Source organism: Podarcis melisellensis, assembly GCF_964234715.1.
Source record: "Podarcis melisellensis genome assembly, chromosome: 16".
In the NCBI taxonomy this organism is placed as follows: domain Eukaryota; kingdom Metazoa; phylum Chordata; class Lepidosauria; order Squamata; family Lacertidae; genus Podarcis; species Podarcis melisellensis.
Window position 1 is genome coordinate 19,023,693 of NC_138533.1, and position 12,032 is coordinate 19,035,724.

Sequence of the window (12,032 nt, forward strand, 5' to 3'; positions counted from 1 at the left end):
GTCTCCCCGCAAAGAATCCTAGGAACAGCAGTTCACGCCCCACAGAGTTACAATTCCCAGCACCCTTATGAACTACAATTCCTAGGATTCCTTGGGGAGAAGCCACGCACCTTAAACATATCCTTTTTTTCCATACAGACTTTCAGAAAAATTCTAGCCATTCAGATGAGAGTGGGTAGGTGCCCCATAGCCAAGTGCTGCAGAACATCCCAGGTTTAATCCCTATCATCTCAAGGTTTGGCTGGGGAAAAGGCCCATCAGATACCCCAGAGAGCCACTGCCACTTGATGTGGTAGATGGACCATCAGTCTGATTCAGCAGCTCCCAAACCAGGCTGTTCCCGATGTTATTTGTAGGAGGAAGAGTTGGAGCTGAAATGAGGGCTGCAATTTGGCTTCATGGTGGGGGAGGGGGTCGGAGGCTTAGGAGCCACCAGTCCCCTAGAACAGTGTTTTTCAACCACTGTTCCGCGGCACACTAGTGTGCCGTGACCTGTTGCCTGGTGTGCCGTGGGAAAAATGGAAAAATTCGAAAGATTTAAAAATAAAGTATTTTATAATTTTTCATATTTCTGTTTACTTACTATTTCATAATATAAAATACTTTCTTTTTTGTTTATTTGATTCCTATTCAAGAGAATTACTTTATATATAGTCAATATAGGCACAGAGTTAAATTTTTTAACATTTTCTAATAGTGGTGTGCCTCGTGATTTTTTTCATGAAACAAGTGTGCCTTTGCCCAAAAAAGGTTGAAAAACACTGCCCTAGAAGCAGGATTTGCAGAATTGGACCTCTACTCACCTCATCCTTGGCCTGGAATAAAAATTCTTTGCCATCCGCTAACCTGCAAGGAGAGAGAGAGAGAGAGAGAGAGAGAGAGAGAGAGAGAGAGAGAGAGAAGGAAGGTAAGAATTGCTCTGGTGCCTGTCTGTGGATCATATCCAAACTCCAATCCCTCTGCTAACAGGAGCTAGGAATCTGGCTAAAAAACAGTCACATTACTTGGTGCAAAACACAAAGTCCTAAACATGCTTGCCTTTTCTTTTTTTAAAACATAAATATTGAGGAAAAGCCAGTACACAATCAAGGTATTACTACAAATAAACTACCAAAAACACCACCCACCCGCCTTCTTTACAGGAAACAGGACCTCTGCCCACTGCAATTCAAGGTGCAATATAAGACAATACAATACAATATAAACTTAATAAGTTGTCAAAAGCAGAGTTTGAATATTTAGGTGTCGTCTTCCCCCTTTGTTACCTTTTTACATGTTACTAAATTTCTCACTGGAAAATACAAATGAATGAATGGCTAAAAAATAAAGGTATCCCTGTATATTTCTGTATATACTGTTGGGACCATCCTGCAATGCTCCTCTATGTTCGTTTATTCAATAAAGGGAAACCAAATGGCCTAAAATGGATCTCTTTTCTGTTGCCCCCTCAACACCTGTAGACAACCTTACCTGACATTAACACCTTCTGAATGCATGCATGGGACTGTGCTGTTAGAACAGCACTGTGGTGGGTGCTGAAAATTCTGTGAACTGATCTGCAACTGCTTTCACTACAGTTCTGAAGATTCCTAGGGCTGAGAGCTACAAGATTCCCCCACAGCTCACATGACCCCCAGGGCTGTGAGAGACATTCCGTTCAGTTCAAATTTAATGTTGAATTTTTCAGATTTGTACTTTCTGAAACACGAAAACCAAAGCACAGCCATCCTTCAAAATCTGCACTGATCCAAAATTTGCTATGCAGTTCTCCCACCAAAGAATGTTTACACAAGAATGCATGTATTAGAGGAAAGGGTGCATAAAAGCAAATTATTTTTAATGAAAATAACATACAAAGCATGCATTATATTCGGAGAAACTGCTTGTGTGTATGTGTGCTTTGGTCAAAGCTGTGTACAGAAGAAGTGCTCACAAAAATGCTGAAGAATCTTCACAAAGATTTTAAATAAGAATCGCTGTGGAAATGTGAAGAAGCGAGTCTGAGATTGGAAAAATGAGAAATGGAGGGAAACCAAAATGGACAAATCCTCTCATCCACAGCTGTGAGTCACGGCAGTTAAGCTGCATGAGCAGAGAGCATCCAGTGGTACATTCGGAAACAAGGAGAACATAAAAGTAAGTGTGGTCAATGCCACTTGGCTGAAAGAACCTTGCTGACCTACCCAAGCTTAAAAACATGTTTGCGCTTCTTGTAGTCCAGAGCGACGTTGCACTGCACCCCTTGCAAGCTGATGGGCACTTCGCCATGGTACGGGATGCCGTGACTGGCACTCTTGCTATCCTTGTAGAAGCCCAGGCTGCCCTTCCGGACAATACAGTAGATGTTCTGCCAGGACCTGGCAAGGTGGGGAAAGAAAGGAGCTGTGAGCATATCTCAATGACCCCCTTCACTCCCAAGCCACCCAAAGCTGCGCTTCCCCCTCCCCACAGTGGGCTAGAAGCAGCAGAAGTTGTGTCTGTTTAAGTCCGGAATGATTTGCAAACTTTATTCCTGTGTATATGTTTTTATTTTAGGGACTTAAAACTACTGTGGCAACTTCGTTGAATTCAAGTCTTTTTATTTTACTTCAGTAAGTGTTTTAAGAAAGTTTTTGGACTTCATGATTGGTTGTAACTGATGTTATGTTTATCGTATCTTTTTAACATTACTGTACACTGACTTAGAGACTAACGTTGAAATGAATAAACAAAATGATGATACAGTACTGTTTCACATAGGAAATCATTAGATAGGTGCACAGGAAGCTGCCTTTTGGTCCATCCAAGCTCTGTATTGTCTACACTGACTGGCAGCAACTCTCCAGGGTCCTTCTTAGCCTAACCTGGAGATGTCGGGGACTGAACTTGGGACCTTCTGCATGTAAGGCAGATGCTCTGCCGCTGAAATAGGCAGATAGATAGATTTTACTCAATGGCCTTGTCTTATGCCCACAAGTAGAATCATTCTCCAACACTAGCGTTTACTTTCAAAAAGCAAAATTCTAGACACCCGCAAAGTTGTTGAGCTTTATTTTAGAAAGACCCAAAAAATTTTGAGCTTTTCCCATCATACTGCCATACATTTTCCTGACATTTTGCCAATTCAACGAAATTCCCCCAATGCCATTTTGACACCCCAAAACCAGGACATGTACAGAATTTTCCTGACGTATGGAAAGCCTATCCAGCACCCCAGGTTCACACACACAAACATGCAGAGCTCACCTGTTGGCTGCCTTTTTGCCGTGTGACTCCATTTCCTGCTTCCGACACAACATCCCTTCCATCTGCTCTGAGGCCGAGGGGTCTGGTGTGCGTGGGGCCAGTGTGGCCAACTGAGTGGGATCGCTGTGGGCAGGCGGTTTGGAATGGAGCTGAGGTGATGGGGTTGGGCTGGGCTCCTTCCCCTTGGACAAGGAATCCATTCGTGACCCGTTTACTGTACCAGATGTCTCTGAAATCTGCAAGAGACAGGAGGCGCTGAGTTATTGGGTTCTAAAAACACACTCACCCTTTTTAGTTGTTGTATCCTGTTGTAGTTCAGTGCATCTGCATTGGCATAGGCATAGGGGTTTGGTGGGAAGGGGGGATAGTAGTAGGTATAAGGGGCAGCTTGGGACTTGGACAATTTATTGGTATTTATTTATTCAATTTATATCCCACCAAGCTTTATACTTTTCTCCACCTTCCCCAGTTTTATCTTCAGAACAGCCCTATGAAGTAGGTTACATTGATGACTGGCCCAATTCACCCATTAAACTTCCTGACTTTGCCCGGCATCTCTCGAGTCCTAGTCTGACATTCTAAGCAAAGTGCCACACCGCTAAGAGATCCTGTGTTCTCTTTCTCCTTCCTCTGAGCCACTGGGGGCTTCCAAAACTACACAATGGCTGATGAATGGTTTAGAACCCAATGTATTAAAGGAATAAACATGGATGATTGTCAGAGACGCTGAAGGAAGTCCAAAACAGTCATAATTTGTTGTATTTGGGATAAAATGTATAACTGGATGAAAACTAATAAAATTTATTTAAAAAAAAAAGAACCCAATGCAATTTTTTCTCTTGGGAAAAATATGTGGAATGTTCTTTTTTAACTCAGGGTTGATTATCCATCCCTTGCCACTCTATGGTTCTAGGATTCCACCTCTGACCTTACTCGCCAACCAATCACCACTGTGTACCCCAATCCCTCCCCCAGTCATCACTCCTTAGTATTCATGCCTCACCTGTGGGGACTCGGAATCAGGGTCAATCCCATTCAGAGATGGTAACTCCAGCGACAAGCCTCGTTCTCCAGGGCTCCTGGGGAAGACAGGTGTGTGAGTCTGTGCTGAAGTTCAAGCACACCAGGTCACAGTACATCTGTGGAGAGACTCTCACCTCTTTATCTCCCATGTTGCATTTTGCGGCTACAACTCTATGGCTTGCTGCCAGCATTTTGCAAATGCTTGTCTTTTGGGGGGCTCAGAGGGAGTGCGTGCCTCTACAGAGAAGGCACAATAGTTTGACGATGTTTCATTTCTGATTCCTGCTCTATAATACTGTTATTGTCCTTTCGTACTGTGTGTAATTTTATTGAAGCCTATGCATGCTGACCTGAATCTCTCATCATAGAATTGCAGGGGAATTGGAAAGGACCCCAAGGGTCATCAAGTCCAAGCCCCTAACGGCACAGGAATCACAGCTGAAGAATTCCCAGGAAGATGGCTATCCAACCTCTGCTTAAAACCCTCCAAGGAAGGAGAGTCCACCACATTCCAAGGCAGTCTGTTCCACTGTCAAATAGCTCTTTCCACCAGAAAGTTCTCAATGCAGGCTGGTTAAAGTAAAATAAATCTTTTCCCACCCACCCAATTTATCTTTCCATTAAATATTCAGGTGGGTAACCAACCATTTCCTTTAACAGCCTTTTCTTCTCCTCTATCCCCAGTTCCTGCAAATGTAATTTTCACGATGAACACATACAAACACACTTTCCTCCTAATTCTTTAAAATAGTATTAGGTGTTAGAATAATGGTTGTGGAGTAGATTTAATTTTGCATTCTACTTTTCTTCTGTACTGAATCAGTCACAGCGTTCTGCCTGCTTTTTCCACTCCAAATGTCCTTCTTCTTCCCCTGAAACAACTCTCACCGGGCGTCACTGGGAGCATGTGGCATTTCCAGATGTTGGTTCTGTGACATCGTGGCTGTGGGTTCTGGCACAGGCGGAGTCAGGGGCCTCTTTTTCCTCGCTTCCTCCTGCTCACGTCGGCGACGTTCATTCTCTTCCAGCTGGCAGAAAAGAAGAACAAGGTTGTCAAAAATAAGCTAATGTTGGGTCCTTTTCAGTTTAGGTAAGGAGGCCATTTTATTGATGTACTCATATTTCTTGCCCACCTTTCATCCTTAAGGTCCCAGGAAGGGTTACAATATAGAAAGGCAACATTAAACTTCTTTAAAACAAATTACAATCAGAAGGATAGGGCGCGTCTGAAAAATATCTCTAGTATCGAAGGCCAGGGTAAAGCCATGGAGCTACATGAGTCATGTGGGAGGTGATAAGAGCCCAAGTTAGAAGGCATGCCAGTTTAAAGAAGGGAGTGTGGACATGTTTTCTAATGACTCATTAGTGAGATTTCTGCATTGCAGGGGGTTGGACTGGATTACCCTTGGGGTCCCTTCCAACTCTACAGTTCCACAATTCTCTGATTCTGTTCTATGAGATGTCTAGTTTGGCCATGACAGAAGTTTTAAGAAAACATGAAGAGAAATCATGGGCTCCATGTCAGGATCAGGTTTGGGCTGGCAGGCTCCAACACAGATGGAGGAGAAAGGAAGTGGGGGGTTGTGATTTGTGAGAACACAGGCCAAAGGGGAAGTGCTCTGCCTGGTGTGCTTCAACTTCAGCCACTTTGGAAGGGGTCTAGGATGCCAGCTCAGAGAGTTCTGGCTGGGGGAAAAAAAAGTCCTGCTTGCCATGGTGGTGCACTTTTAATGCACAAAGTCAGCCGCTTGAGGCAACCACATCTCTCTGCGTAAGGGGGGGCCTGGCACAAGTCCTGGCTAGAGGCACTTTCCTTGAAGAGGAAGAGGGCCAAAGCAGAGGTTGCCTTTGGATCATGGTGTCTGTCCATAGCAGCAGACCCTACTGCAGGTGCACACATCAGGGGTGAGGAACCTTCTCTTATGGGCAACTTTTGGAGGGCCGTATGCCAGGGGCCAGCAGGGCCAGAGGCAAAGGTTTGGTAGAGCAATGAATCTAAATGTCACCTCTGTACAATAGTCTAGTTTCTACAAGAGGTGTTCAAGGACATGTTCCAGCCAGGCAGAAACATTCAAGGCATGCAGTAGGGCTGGAGAGGGGATGTGGCTGGGAAAAGTTGTGAGAGCCAGAAACAGAGGCCTGGAGGGCTGCATTTGACCCCTGGGTCTGGAGCTGAAGAATTCAGGAAGCAATTGCCTTCACCTTATTGCCCTTATTGTGAGATGGGCCTTTGGGACAACAAAAAGGACCGGACAAATTCATGGAGGATTGGCCTAGGAAAAGCTGTTTGCTGGAAGCAGAATCTGAGAACCAGGCTGCTGTAATGTGAAGACTGGTGCCAAGGGTCAGTGGCTAACAGCTGACTTGGGCCCTTCCCACAAGCCTCCCAAGGATTCGCCTGACCCGCCCTCCCTGATCTCACCCACTGACCGTTGTGAGCTTCTCCAGTGCCAGGAAGCGCTCCTCCCAGGCAGCAACTGATTTCTGGAAGCCCTCGTGGCGTTTGATGAGGTTCTCCACTTCGTCCACGTTGCCACCCAGCTCTGCAGAACGCACAATCGGCTCTTGGCTGGAGAGCCAGGCCTCTGCCATGCTAGCATCCCGCCCAAACATCAGCACCTCCATGACTGTGGGCAGAGGGAGGGGTGAAGGGAGAGAGAGAGAGAGAGAGAGTAGTCAGTGGTGAGGACCCCAAATCCTGAGCCTCAAGTTCTTGCTTTTAGTTCAGGGATGGTGAGCCTTCTTCAGCCTGAGGGCCACGTTCCCTCGTGAGCAGTGCTATTTTTCTAGAAATAGAGATGCCAGAACTGACCAAGGACATCTCCCTGGTTCTCTTAGAGAATGGCAATGGTGCCTGAAGCGGCACCTCCCTCTTGGGACCACAGAGGCCTGTGCTTAGACATGAAGTTCTGCTAGTGCCCTTGGTTTAAAGGAACCACCTCTCAGAAAAACCTACTCAGAAAAAGTTGTTGTGGGGATAATGTGCGCTGGATCCACACATGCCACAGCTGCCTCAAAATGAACGCTAGCCCTCTGAAGCCCCACTCCCCGAGTCCTCAGGCCCACACACCCTTACCCACTTACCAATTTGTAACCAGTCCATTTTCTCCCGCCATTTGTCATTGATCTCCTTGCGTCGGTCCTGCAGCTGGGTCAACTTCTCTGCAATCTGAGCAAAACAAAAGCAGAGAGATGCAGAGGGAGCTTAGCTGGGGGGAAATAGTAATCCAGAGTCGTCCCAATTAATCTGAACATTGGGGATATCTACATCAAGCTGTACATACACAGCTGTAAACACCTGTGTAACTCTCTACCATGAGGACTAGTATCTGACTTTATTTCTAGGGGAGGGTTAGAGCTTATTGGCTGAGCACCTGTTTTGCATGCAAAGGTTTGTTAATTTGCGGCATCTCCAGGTAGACCAGGCATAGGCAAACTTGGCCCTCCATATGTTTTGGGACTACAACTCCTATCACCCCTAGCTAACAGGACCAATGGTCAGGGATGATGGGAGTTGTAGTCTTAAAAATATATGGAGGGCCGAGTTTGCCTATGCCTGAGGTAGACAGTGGTGGGCTAGATGGACAAATAGCTTGACCTAGGCAGCTGACAATAGAGGGAAAATGTCCCTGATCTTTAACGATTGTGTGGCTGCAGAACATCTCAGGAGGGGAAAGCTTATCATTCAGCTGTGATGCAAGGCTCAGCCAAAACTGAGCCCTGATCTCTTGCTGCATCTCTTCATAAGGCTCTTTTTGTTTCAGTTAAAGGCATGAGGGACTTACCTTGCCTATCTTAAACTGGGGAAAAACAACAACCATACCTGAGCTTTAAAAAGTGCATAACTCCAAAATCAGTACACCTTTCCTGCAAAACAAGCAATAGCTGCATCAGTTCAGGGGAGGCCCTCTCACCTTGTCAGAGGCATAGTGTCCTTTGGCCAACAAGTCGTTGCCAGTGGCGATGCAGGCATTGAAGCTGTCTGTCCGGGCCTCAACTTCAGCCTTGATCCCTTGGTGGTTCTTGATGACCAAGTCTGCTGCCGAGACGTCCCTGTGGGGGAATGTAGGAAAGGCTGGCTACTAGGCTTTCCCCTAGAAATCACGTTTAAGCAGAGCAAGAGGTGGGGAGCTGGAGGGCAGGACGAGACACCCAAAGGCCCAGTCTGGTCCTAGCACATCATTCCACAAGGACACATCCAAGGATGGACACATTCACACTACTTAAAACACTTACAGTTTCCCCCAAGAATTCTGGGAGCTGTTCAGAGTGCCGAGAGTTATTAGGAGGCCCCTATTCCCCTCCCAGAGCTGCAATTCCCAGAGTGGTTTAACAAAGAATCTGTCTTCACAGGGATCTCTGGGACCACTCAGAGGGGAATCGGGTTCTCCTAACACCTCTCAGCACCCTTAATGGACTACAGTTCCCAGAATTCTTTGGGGGGAAAGCCATGACTGCTCAAAGTGGCACCGTAGGGGTTTTAAATGTATGATGTGAATGTGGCCTGGGTGAGTTAGGGACTAGACCTGCCACCTATAGAGACCTGCTCCTATTGCCCCTTACCTGGGCTTCTCCTGGGCATCTATCTGGAGGTTGACATCATCCATCCACAGTAGGAGGTCACGCACCATGCGGAAGAAGCGGAACTTGTCAACAGTGTCAAGGAGGAGGTGCCGGCGGCCACTGCTGCTGCTGAGCAGGTCAGACCAGGCCTCACTAACAGACTGCTCATGCCTCCGGATGTCGTCTGCCTTCTCGCCGGCATAAGCCTTCTGCAGCCGTGCCGCATCGTCCTGCACCTGCTTCACCTGCCAAGCCAAATGAGCCACAGGTGAGTCAGGGTCCCTCACCATCAAGAGTGTCCCAGGTGCTCTCACCGAGGCCCTTGATCAAGGCAGGGCTAATGATGTTTGCATTTTGACCACTGGAGTTGGGAGAGACTTTTCTTGTAAAAACAAGGTTAAAGCGATACTTAGTACAAATTGATCTCCAGATTTTTGGTTAAAACGTGTAATTTCCTAATCAGCAATTACTCAGGAAACAATTTTGTTGAAATTTTGTTCAAAAATTTTTTCTTGAGTGATATGTGATTTTCTTTTGTTAAAAAATTTAAAGAAATAGTGGTTTACAAGTATATAAAAAAAGTTACACAAGCATTAAAACGTAAAAGCTCATTGGAGACTGCTCCACTTTTCTCCTGATGCCCCTCCGCTTGGCTTCTGTCCCCTTAGTAGGCAGAGTCTGGACCTTGCACTGATTTTATTCCCTTTCCCAGTCCCCCAAGTGCACCTGGGTACTGAGCGCCTGGATGTCGTGCTCGTATGCGCTGTGCATCCGCTGCATGGCCTCTGCCGTGTTGAGGTCCCGGCCCACTTCATCGGGCAGCTGCTTCTGCTTGTTCTGGACCTGGCTAAGGGTCTCACGGGCGTCGTGGTAGAAACGGTGCAGCTCATAGGACGCCGCCAGCATCTGGCTCCGGGTGTCGATGAGTTCCAGGAGGTCGGCCCAGGCCTCGTTCAGGCTGTCCTTCCACTCGGCAATGGTAGCATTTTCGGAGTGGCCGGCAGAGATCATCTCATCCGCCAGCCGGTTGACGGCGTCCACCCGCTCTTGACCGATAGTGCTGGTGTCACGTGAGAATTCCCGGAACTTATCCCGCAGCATCTGTAGGGAAGAAGAGAGCACTGCAAAGGTCCCAATTGTCATGGAGTGGCTTCATGCAGAGGAGTAGTGGGAGGCACCAGCTGGGGAACCCCAGGCTCAGAGCCAAGGGATTGGTGGTCGGACAATGATGTGTGGTCAGAGGGAAAAGTGGGAGACTGGGAGCAGCAGGTGTCAGAAGCTGAAGAGGTAGCTGGGTTTGGTGGGCAGGAAGTGTCTGTGGCCGAGAGCAGTCCAGAATCAGAGGCAGAAGTGGAGGCTGGAGAGGAGAGGGGCCAAGAGGCAGAGATGATACAGGCTGCCAGGGAGTCTCCCCTTCTTGCTGCAACTAGCTCTGCTCCCGCCTGGTCTCCCAGAACATAGAGAGGAATGAAGAGGGTGGAGCAAAGAGAGACAAGACCAGGGATCCTCAGATTGCCAGGGAAGGACCCAGGGGAGGAGCAGCCTTAGAGCAGTAGGAAGGCAATTGCCTCACTGGGGCAAGACCTACTAGACAGAAAGAGTTGCTGCGATCACTAGGCCTGCACTGTTTTGGTTTCTTTGAACAACCCTCTGACACAGGGTGTTTCATTGCTGACCTGCTCCTGACTCCAGCTCCTGGCACAACGGTGGGAAACAAACAAGAGTGTGAAGGGCAAAGGGGCAAAAAAGGCAGAGGGATAATAGCACAGAGGTAGAGCACCCGCTTTGCACACAGAAGGTTCCTGGTTCAGTTCTAGATGTCCAATTAAAACGATCACAAGAAGTAGGGGATCAGAGAGACTTTTCCCTATCTGAGACCTTGGAGAGTTGCTATCAGAAGACATAACAGTGGATAGTTGGACAAATAATCTAACTCCACAGCAGGCAGTTCCCTATGTTCCTATTTAAATCAGCCCTTTATTCAGGACCACGATGACTGGAATCTTACTGGGAAGGGATGTAACTCAGTGGAAGAGAACCTGCTATGCATGCAAAAGGGCAAATAATGCAGCATTGATATGGGGTTTCCTGGTGCAGAACTAGGATCACTTGGGTGCCCTGTTCACCCTCCAGCCACCTCAGTGAAGGAGGTATAGAGATCTGGAGGGGTGCTTCCTGCCTCTGGGTATGTTAGGATCCCTTGGGAGGGGGAGACCCACCGTGACATGTTCGTAGTCCTGTCCAAGCTCATGAGAAGCAGCCACCACCTCGCGCTCCGAGATCCACTGCTCGAGGTCGTCCACTTCCCTCTTCAGCTGGCAGAGGCGGAGCTGTTCCTGCAGCTTGGCCCGGCGCTCCTCAGCCAAGTCCTTCAGGCTGGCATAGAGCTTGTCCACTTGGCCCTGCCGGAGATTGATCCGTTCACTGCAGGAAAGGGAAAGAGAGAGGGACAGACATCATCCACGGATGCCATGGAATTCAGGTCTCCAAAGCCCTGACCAGTGCTGGCTGCCCACCAGCTGTCATCATTTTGCATGGAATCCCAGGATCCCTGATTGGCTTCTCCCCCCACAAAAGAGTGGTGTAATAAGCTGGTAAACTGATTCACACAACAGGTGTGTGCCCTGAGATCTCCAGGAGAAAGAGGGGTATAATGACATCCAAAACAGGACTTGGGCCACAGCAGGGAACTTGATTGGGCATGTGGGGAGAGGCTCCCCAACTGTCTTGGTAGGAGAATGGTGGGCTTCCTTACCTCTCGGGATGCCCGTTGTTTACCATATCACGGCTCTGGATGGAGAGCTGGTGGATGGTCTGGGCATAGTCTTCCAGAGCCTGCTCCATCACCAGATGTTTTTTCACCATGGCCTGAGCAATCAGTTCATCCTGGTGAAAAGAAAGAAGTGTGTTCCTGTTTGTTTGCTTCCCCCCACCCCTTCGGAAACAGAAGCAGGGGTAAAGAGGATGGGGTAGGCGACATTAAAATTTGAACTAGGATTGAGACCTGTTATTCCACATCAGGATTCAGTCCCAAAATGTTTATTTCAGCCTTTCTCAACCTGTGGGTCCCCAGATGTTGTTGAACTACAACTCCCATCACTCCTAGCTAGCAAGGCCAGAGCTCAGGGATGATGGGAGTTGTAGTCCAACAACATCTGGGGACCCACAGGTTGAGAACCGCTGGTTTATGTGAAAGAGGGGTTCATCTGGGACTGTGCAGA

The 12,032-nt window shown here is 47.6% G+C and overlaps 1 protein-coding gene across 2 annotated transcripts in view; it reads right to left on the reverse strand.

Annotated features, from left to right (window-relative positions):
- The window catches only part of SPTBN2 (spectrin beta, non-erythrocytic 2), a 98,580-nt gene that overhangs the window by 1,004 nt on the left and 85,544 nt on the right, over positions 1 to 12,032 (reverse strand). For both annotated transcript variants that reach the window (XM_081892185.1, XM_081892186.1), the window contains 12 exons: positions 11,567 to 11,697; positions 11,031 to 11,235; positions 9,538 to 9,912; positions 8,812 to 9,056; positions 8,163 to 8,301; positions 7,333 to 7,417; positions 6,679 to 6,875; positions 5,137 to 5,276; positions 4,229 to 4,304; positions 3,226 to 3,461; positions 2,184 to 2,357; positions 804 to 846 (listed from right to left, as the gene is read on the reverse strand). In XM_081892185.1, the coding sequence (XP_081748311.1) occupies positions 804 to 846; positions 2,184 to 2,357; positions 3,226 to 3,461; positions 4,229 to 4,304; positions 5,137 to 5,276; positions 6,679 to 6,875; positions 7,333 to 7,417; positions 8,163 to 8,301; positions 8,812 to 9,056; positions 9,538 to 9,912; positions 11,031 to 11,235; positions 11,567 to 11,697 (2,046 nt within the window). The remainder of the gene's footprint in view (positions 1 to 803; positions 847 to 2,183; positions 2,358 to 3,225; positions 3,462 to 4,228; positions 4,305 to 5,136; positions 5,277 to 6,678; positions 6,876 to 7,332; positions 7,418 to 8,162; positions 8,302 to 8,811; positions 9,057 to 9,537; positions 9,913 to 11,030; positions 11,236 to 11,566; positions 11,698 to 12,032) is intronic.